We start from the raw sequence: 10,027 nt of genomic DNA, 5'->3' as shown, positions 1-10,027 counted from the left end.
TATATATATATATATATATATATATATATATATATATATGTATGTATATATATATATATGTATATGTATGTATGTATGTATGTGTATGTATGTATGTATGTATGTATGTATAATATAATATAACTTAATACGATATAATATCGAAGTGTAGAGGTAAGTGCATTATGGAGCTATTATCGCATATGAGTGTCTCCGTCTCCGTCTCCGTCTCCGTCTCCGTCTCCTGTAAGTGAAGCTTATTAATAGAATGAAAACCACCTGAAATTCCTCAGTAACTCTGGCAAACAAGAGAGAAATATGAGGGGGACATATCGAATTGCTGTGAGACGTCTGTCTGCAAAGCTGGCATCTTCTCTAGGGTATAGATAGAAGCAGCAACGACGACGACGACGATGATGATGATGTCTCTTATCGGTCTCAAGGGCCCAAGGCATGGAGGACAATACATGAGGACCAAATACAACAGCCAAGATCTGACATCGATCAAAAGGAAATCAATAACAATAATTATATAAAACAAAAAAAAAAATCTAAGAAAAAATTCCAAAACAGAAAACGTCAACAAAACAATTGTCATGCAACGTCGCAGACCACAGAGAGTAATTCAGGGAAAGCCGTAAACGAAAAGGCTCGAGATACTCTACCATTTCCAAGGCATCGAAGGTGTTCGAGATACTCTACCATCAGCAAGGCAGAGTTTCTATGCTGAAAGCTATTATTAGTATAAACGCGGCCATCTGGCAGAGCCGGTAGCACGCCGGAAAAAATACTTAGCGATATTTCGTCCTTCTTTACGTTCAGTGTTCAAATTCCGCCCAGGTCGACTTTGCCTTTCATCCTTTCGGAATCGATAAATTAAGTACCAGCTGAGTACTGGGATCGATGTGATCGACTGTTCCCCTCCCCACAAAATCCAGGCCTTATACCTATAATAGAAAAGATTATTATTATCATTATTCCTTCGTAACACAGTGTAGGTAAAAATGCACCGGAGTCGTTAGTCATCTCCCAAGTCACAACAAGGACCTCAGACAGATAATACTTTCCTTAAGATGTGCGCTGTGCCCAATAATGTAGATTTTTGTAAGACATCAATCTTGCATGCGATTTCCAGTTGCCTTTAAGAAGTTTTGAAGTTTCAATGGGATTAACCATTCTTGGGTTGTGTGAGTTTTTTGAAGAAAAAATTGTATCTTGATGAAACACATAAGGCCTTCTGCTATATAGGTCCAGGGCTTAACAACTGTCTCCAGCACCTCAATTGATCGAGAGGCGGCATGATATGACCATTGTTATTTGCCATCCTAAAACCATTACAGCATCACGCCGGGAACACCAAAATGATGTGCACATAACCATCTGCCATTTTGCTTGTTAGACTTTTGATGTTCGTCAAAGCTTTTCTCATCAGAGAAGAACCAAAGCGGGGCAAATTCGTTTTGGGGTTTTAAGCTCGTTAAATAACCGTTTGATACAACTGTATCGAATGTCCTTATTCACCACAGTCCTGACTGTCCACTCCGCCTGAACTTCTTTGGAGATGTCCTTCATTGAATTTCTGGGTTCATCATCCACAACCTTTTGAATGCAGCGGATACATTTCAGTGCCCGGATGTCTAGAATAGTTTCACTCTTTGATACAGATGAAATTCTATCGAACTTTCTGTACAAAAGATTGTGCAGCATTTAGAACGATGTCTGTTTCTAAATTTCTGTGTTCTGCACATATGGCAACAATGATTGCATGTCTTCTCATTTCTTGTGTTAGCATTTAATCTGCCATTAGGGATTTAAATGAAATAAAACCTTTTAATCGGTTTGAAGAAAGTAATATGCTGATAATTCTCCTCAAATACTCCTCGCAACCTTTCGCGCACGTATGTATGTGTTTATGTATGTGTGTGTCTATGTATGTGTGTGTTTATGTATGTATGTGTTTATGTATGTATGTGTTTATGTATGTGTGTGTTTATGTATGTGTGTGCTTATGTATGTGTGTGTTTATGTATGTATGTGTTTATGTATGTGTGTGTTTATGTATGTATGTGTTTATGTACGTGTGTGTTTATGTATGTGTGTGTATTGTTAATATGAGCCAATATCAAAACAGTTGATATTATTTTGAGTCTTAAATATATAGAAAAGGTTACAAAATTTAAGTGGCTTTAGACATAGTTTCACAGCAAGTCTATTGACATCGATGAGTGCATAATGAAAGGAAGTCAATTCAATGCATGTTTCCGATCAGACAATGGAGAGATAATTCACCTCAGCCAATACACGTCTTCTGGAGTGAACGATCTGGTTTGAAATCGTGAGCGACACTGATGAACGGTGGCTGAATAGAGATGCCATGAAATCGATATCTTAATCCAGATAAGCTGTATGTATCTTTTCGTATATGTGTGCACAGATATGACTGTGTGATTAATAAGGACAATCCTGAGTGAGCAGATCAATAACCAATCCAACCGTGACTACACCGTCAGTATTTATATCAGAGTTTACAATTTCTTATGAGTCCTTTTCTCTTCCGTGAGGTAATGTGTAATTTCAAGAATTTTTGGCTGCTATTTCAAGCGACCATCACGTAAAGGCTGCTGTTGTTTCGACTTTGGTCAATCTTCACCGTGACCATTCTTTCTTTTTGTGCATCGTGAACAGTCTTGTCTAATGTGTACTTCCTTTTCAAAGATGGTAGATTAAATCAGACTTGGCTGCTATTTTTAGCATGACCAGCAACCATGTTGAGGTTACCTCCGTTGCTGCTCATCATATTATAGTTATTGTTATTTTTTTCTTTTGTTTGTTTTTCTCTGCCAGTTGCTGTTGTTACTAAGATATTTAATGTTGATATTGTTGTTCTTGTTAGTATTGTTGTTGATACCGTTGTTGATATTGTTGTTGTTGATGTTACTGTTGTTGTTGCTGCTGTTGTTACAATTATTACCATTGTGCTCTATTCTATTCCATCGCCCCTTGTCCCATTTTATTAATGTCTTCCAAGTGGAATGAAGAAATATCCTGCAACGAACATGGCAGCTGCAACTAGTTCTCCCCATCTTCCAACAGACGCCATTTTGTCGTTCGTCCTGAGAAAGAAAAATGTTTGTAATAAACAGTGCGTGTGTGTGTGTCCGTGTATGTGTGTGTGTGTGTGTGTGTGTCCGCGTGTGAGCGTTCTTTTTTCTTTGTAAGTGCGTATATATAGTGTAGTGACTAGAGAGAGAATGTGTGTGTGTGCTTCTGTTTGTTTGTGATTTTGTTTTTTCTGTGGTTTTGTTTCGGTCATATTATTGTCAGTGTTTCTTTTGTTATTTTTTTCTCTAGTTTTGTTAAGTTTTATTGTATTTCCATATTACTTGCGACTCTTCATCGATGGCCTTTGTTATAGATTCACTCCTCTTCAGTCTTACACTTCACTCACATATCTCACATAAATAAATCAGAAAAATATTAAAATTAATCTAATCAACGAATGTAACGTGGACAGAATTGGCGTTGTCTATTTTACTACAGTTTCATAATGTTCACTTATAGCACTTGTAAATGATCAGTGATATCTGAAGAATAAAATGAAAAGATAGCGGCAACAACAACAACAATATTAATCCTACCTTTATGATTGTCCCGAAGCCAACAGATAACTTTACAAAAGACGATTATAAAGTTGGAGATTTTCGCAGACTCTATCCTGGCAAAGAACCGGCGTTAAAAATAAGAGCCTATAAAAGGAATTAAGAAGCGCCTCAGTAAGTAAGAACAGCTAATCAGGAAAGCGCACGGATCCAGGATTACTTTGATACCAACGTCAAGTATCCTTTCCCGGGTTTGTTCTTGTTTACCAGCTGCATACTGAGGGTCAGCCATTCATACGCGACGCGGTCACAAATCTCACCGGCTTTAAAGTAAATTCAACGGAGAGCAACACCTCTTCCTTGTCCTCTCACAAACTTATCCCAGCGGAAGCTAGAGAAATTAATGAGGGCTTTCATGAAGGTCACCAGACCATAGTAAATTGCGCACTCCTCCCGATTAAAGGAAGATGGAGGTGTGATCATTACAATAGATCTGTCCAACACTCGACAATAGCTTGGAAACTGAACGAGTGCGGCGTGCGTGTAGACCGATTACGAACAAGTTTAACAAACTGCCATGCAATGCCTGTGGAGTTATTCCGCATCGGAATTCCAACCCGATCTCAGGCACTTCCAAGCTAGATATTTCTAGAAGTTGTCCGTGGTTTCGGAGGTGAAAGTCGTCTGAGAATAGCGTCACTCTTTTCCAACTCCACAGAATGCGACAGCTGGTTCACCATCGGCTGCGTTGCCCGACTGGACGAGAACTCTGGCAGTCTGACAACATTCCAAACGCCAGGCACCCAACCCTGGTCTCCGCTTCGCCGTTGACTGTAACTAACTCGAAGAGAACGGCTGCAGAAAAGTCTTTCTCACAAACGATCGTCATATCAGCACACCGTCCAAGAATTCCGCAGATGCTACAGCCTCTGTGCGAAAAGATAGAGAAATACAACCCTCTTAAGTATGAAATAACCCGGCTATGGAAAATGAAGCTGAAGATATTGTTGGGTCCTTGGTCTTGTATTCTTCAAGCCTTGTTGGGTCCTGTATTCCTCAAAAATCCTAAAGAAGAGTCTTGAGATTTGCGGAGACTAGTCACTACACCTCAAGATAAAATACCTGCTAACTGAATCAGCATACATTAGCATAATAATAATAATAATAATAATAATAATAATAATAATAATAGTAATAATAATAATAATAATAGTATAATCAGGAAAGTATTAGATAGCTGGAAAGAACGGATAGCATGGTACTGTAGGCTGCAGGTAGTAAACCTGCTACACGTGCAAGACTCCAGGAGTTCCAACAAAACCTGTGATAAAAAGAAAATAATGATGATGATAATAGTAGTGGGGTGGGGGGGGGGCATCATAGCCATATGTTGAGAGGGATTTTGGGGGGGAAGTTGAATAATTCACCCTTGGAAATATGGGTGTGTCGTTCATGATCCTTAAACAACCCCTATTCAGGGACCTTTTGGGCTACTCGACCTGAAGAAAATTTTTACTGGGCCCCACCTGCAAGGTCATGTGCTGTTTGTCTTGATATGAGATCACCATGTCGCACACATGTGGTTGTGATGCATTTGTCTGGTGTACCCTTGTCAGATGAGTAGCCACGATGGGTATATAGGGCTTTGCATATATGTACCCCAGTGTTACTTTGATGGCAAGCACTGCTCTCTCACCCAATAATGATGATCGTGAGGAGGAGGGGGAGGAGGGCAAATTTGATAAGGATTCCTAATGATGACGACTATGGAGATGGTGATGATGATAATCATCATCGTCGTGGCGATAGCTTGCATCTTTTTTCTACGGTAAGAAAATTTCTTTTGTAAGTGACTCCTGTTTATAAATTATGGTGAATAACTTTCTGACGCATGAATCCTATTATTTGTGGACAAGAATGTTAGGAGCGAGGGGGAAAAAGGAGAGTGTGACTGGAATGTGAGAGGAGTGGGAGGAGAGAGGGTGGAGAAGTAGATTGAAAGAGGGGAAAGTAAAATATGGAGAAAATAGAATAATCTTATTTTGATTGTTTGTTTGTTTGTTTTAAGAGTAAAAAATATAAACGGAAACAAAGGAAATAAAAAAGGTGTAGAAATGAAGAGGAAGTGAAGCATATGAGTAAGAATGGCTGAGTATGGAAGAATGCGAAACGATGGTGTAAAGAATATAACAAGGATGGGTGAAGGGGGTGGAAGACGCGTGGAAATAGTGAAGATTGTTTATTTAGAAATATACGAAAAGATGTCGCTAAGAACAATGATGGCTTTTCTTTTCTTTCATAAGTAGACATCTGCTGTCTTCATTCTTTATTTAAAATGGAGTGTGTGTGTGTGAATAGATTAATGGATGGATGGATAAAGAGAGAGAGAGACAGACAGACAGACAGAGAGAAATAGATAGATAGATAGATAGATAGAGAGAGAGAGAGAGAGAGAGAGAGAGAGAGAGAGAGAGAGAGAGAGAGAGAGAGGGAGAGAGAGAAATAGATGGGGAGAGAGAGAGAAAAAAAATAGATATATAGATAGATAGATAGATAGATAGAGAGATAGATAGAGAGAGAGAGAGAGAGAGAGAGAGAGAGAGAGAGAGAGAGAGAGAGAGAGAGAGAGAGAGAGAGAGAAATAGATGGAGAGAAATAGATAGATAGGTAGATAGATAGATAGATAGATAGATAGATAGATAGATAGATAGATAGATAGATAGATAGATAGATAGAAATTGCGTATGTGTCTGACTTCTTTATTTAATAATTGAAACAATTATATTCAGTAATTTTCCAGTTGTCAAACTTAAATATCGGTTCCTTTTTAGTAAAAAAAATTGAAATAATCGCAAAGTAGCAAGTTTAGAGAATATATGTTTATTATTTATTTTCCAAAATGTATGGATATTCGTTATTTTGGTCGGTGAACAGTTGGACAAGTAAAATAAAAATATAAAATTATTTAAAATTTTCTTTTACAGTTTTTGCTTTCGCCAATTCCTACTCTACATTATTCCTTGCCAGATCCATTCAAGGAATCGGCTCTGCCTGTTCCAGTGTTTCAGGTAATCTTGAAAATATATTCTAAACGCGCGTGCGCGCACGTACGCACACATACAGACGCAGGCACGCACACACACACACACACACACACACACACACACACACGCACAAATACACACACACATATACATACATACAGACAGACAGACAGACAGACAGACAGACAGACAGACACGCACACACACACGTACGACTGCCACCTTATTCTTATTGAAAACGAAATACCATACCAAACAATTCCCATTTTGTTTTTCGTCAACACATTTAACTCTTGCTGCTCTCATAAAGATTGACTTTACAAACAATTCCCGGAAGGAAAAAAAAATTAACAAATAAACCACAGGCAGACACTGAGTTAGACACTGTCTTGGCCGTTTCCATGTTGTAATAAACATTTCTTTCCATAGAAGTGAAATCGTTTCCAATAAAGACATCTCATTAGACTCGATGTAAACGTGGCACCACTTCAGAAAGGGTTTACAGGGTAAACTTGTAAAGAAAACTTTAGGATCTGCTGTTTTATGATTGAAGATTTCTTTCGTAAGACAGGGATTCCCCGTATTCGCCTTACAAATCCTGGAAAACAATCTAAATAACTTGTAATACAATTCCAACCGCTTAAAATGATTGAAGTTACAATCGACACAAAATTTGAAAATATAATTTGCTATTTACCATATATTATTTAATGTATAATTATACATACATACAAGAAAAAACAGGGTGCGAGAGGTATTTGAGGGCATATTTTGGCAATTTAGTAAAACAACTCTCGAGCCAGCAAAATCATTAGCATACCGGACGAAATGTTTAGCGGCATTTCGTCCGTCTTTTTATTTTGTCGACTTTGCCTTTCCTCTTTTCGGAATCGATGAAATAAGTGTCAGTTTCTTATGTTAGCATTTAATCTGCCATGAGGGATCGAAATGAAATGCTTTTAATCGGTTTGAAGCAAGGAATATGCTGATAACTAAGTGATCTGAAATGCATTTTGGCCCCCTATATATATATATATATATATATATATATATATATATATATATACACACACACACATACATCTAAACACGCGCGCGCACATATACACTCACGCACATACGTATATAACATATATATATATGATATTTGTAATTTACAGGTATGGGAATGTTAGCAGATCGATATCCAAACGATGCTGAGAGAGGTAAAGCGATGGGTATTGCTCTCGGTGGCCTCGCTATGGGAGTTTTAGGTGAGTATTGTATTTTGGTAGTGATTGTTGTTCATCTGTCGCCCGTTGTTGATAAAAGAAAAAAAAACGCTGCTGTTATGTTTATTGTTACGAAGATGAGCTGCAGAATCGTTCAGAGCATCACCAAAACCTGCTTTACCGTGTTTCTCCAGGTATTCGACGTTCTGACACTTTGCAGTCGATAATGGAATGTGTTATTCAGGTACAGGCTTTGATGGTATTGACTGACACCTTTTCCTATTGTTTTGCTCTTTCACAACAATATCTGGTTTATTTGCTTTGTCAGCAGTTTTGATTTTTTATGCCGACACATTATCCAATGCAGATATTGGCCAACTCTGCCATGTCTTGATTTGTACTCTACAGGTGCTAAAACCTTACATCCAGAGATTAGATGGTCCACTGTTTCTATACCATCGTTGCAGTATCGTCACTTTGGGTCTACGCCATTTTTCATCACATTGGCTTGATAGTTTCGGGTCAGTAAGCTCTGATCTTGGGCAGCCAAGATAAAACCTTCGCTCTCTACCTTTAGCCCTGAGCTCCGTAGCTACTGATGAGTGTGCTTCTGGTCTATATCAGCTTGTTTGCTGCGGGCACATATTTGCCATGCAGAGGTTTTTGTTTCCACCTATCAGCCAATTGTTCAAACGCATTTTGCTTTGCTATTATTATTATTACTATTATTATTATTGTTGTTGTTGTTGTTGTTGTTGTTGTTGTTGTTGTTGTTGTTGTTGTTGTTGTTGTTGTTGTTATTGAGTGAGAAAGCAGTACACGCCATCAAAGTAACGCTGGTGTACAAATATACGAAGCCCAATATACCCAACATGACTACCCAACATATTATTATTATTGCCCTTTGCACAGCTTCTAATGCTGGAGATGTACTACGGTGCCGGCTGTTCACTACCAGTGAACTAAAGTAACACCCCTTATTTTCCGAGCACCATCCGGAGTATTCGAGCGGTTCCAAGCAGTGTTGTTTTCTGCAAGTGCTCCACCCTTATTGCAGCCCCTATTTGTTCCATGTACTTCTCAATATTTTCACTCACTGTTCCCAGGGCTCCGACAATTACTGGTACTACTACCACCTTTTTCATCGACCACAACTGCTTAACCTCCCAAGCTAACCTGTCATATCTCTCGACTTTTTTTTCTTCCTTATCGCATACCTTGTCAGCAGCTGGGCATTATTATTGTTGTTATTTTTTTTTAATCATTCCCATGGGCCTTTTTATTTGGGTATTGTTTTTATTTTTAACCCCTACATTTTGGTTATCTGCATTTCCAGATCTGTATATCTTTGTGTCTTTTAACCATTTAATGTCATCTTTTGGAAGTGACTCATCGTCCGGAAGTGGTTCTCAAATTGTCAACTCATAGAACGCACTAAAATATTCATGACACCTCCCCGCTCTTTATTAAAACTCAAAACAGCTTCTATCCAATTTTTTATTTATTCGCCATTTTGTTGGACGAATTTAAAATCTTTAAAATCAGTTTTACTAAATATATTTTATCCAACCACTTCAATCATCGTGGACCCCAGGAGGCCTCAGCAAGCTCCTTTCTCTTTATGAGACACACGATATGCTATGTCGATTATCTTGCAAGTTTTTTTCTTTCTTGTTCACAACAACAATGTCAGGCCTGCGATGTCTGATCTGACGGTCACACTAAATCATTTCAGCTCACAGGAATTTGCATCCTTTATTTTCAGTAACTCCTTCTGGGATTTAGTTATACCATATCTTTACTCGAATTGATTACCGCAAAGCATACGATATGATCCCACATTCGTGGATCTTCGGGGCCTTAGATTTGTTTGGAATTTCGATGCATGTAATGTATTTCCTGAAGAGAAGTATGGTGGGATGGAAAACTGAGTTGACATCTTACGGACAAAGGTTGGACATCCAGGGCATCAGGTGAAGGATTTCCCAAAGAGATAGCTTATATCCATAGCTTTTTGTTCTGTGTATGATCCCTCTGACCTTGGTGCTGAGGAAAATTAACCTGGGATATCAGTTAAAAGTAAAGACTCAAAAAATCACCTACCTCTTCTTCGTGGATGATTTGAAGCTGTATGGCAAGGATGAGGCACAAGTGAGCTCTTTTGGTGAACACGGTCCACGGTTTTAGTGATTAT

At 38.4% G+C, this 10,027-nt stretch overlaps 1 protein-coding gene across 1 annotated transcript in view; it reads left to right on the top strand.

Annotated features, from left to right (window-relative positions):
• Positions 1-10,027, top strand: part of LOC106880489 (synaptic vesicular amine transporter) — a 204,301-nt gene that overhangs the window by 139,476 nt on the left and 54,798 nt on the right. Inside the window, exons 6-7 of the mRNA XM_052972906.1 lie at positions 6,563-6,646; positions 7,783-7,875. Of these exons, the coding sequence (XP_052828866.1) occupies positions 6,563-6,646; positions 7,783-7,875 (177 nt within the window). The remainder of the gene's footprint in view (positions 1-6,562; positions 6,647-7,782; positions 7,876-10,027) is intronic.

Source organism: Octopus bimaculoides, chromosome 14 (genome assembly GCF_001194135.2).
Source record: "Octopus bimaculoides isolate UCB-OBI-ISO-001 chromosome 14, ASM119413v2, whole genome shotgun sequence".
Lineage (NCBI taxonomy): Eukaryota > Metazoa > Mollusca > Cephalopoda > Octopoda > Octopodidae > Octopus > Octopus bimaculoides.
Note: the sequence above shows the minus strand (reverse complement) of the source record. Positions and strands in the feature narration are given on the sequence as shown.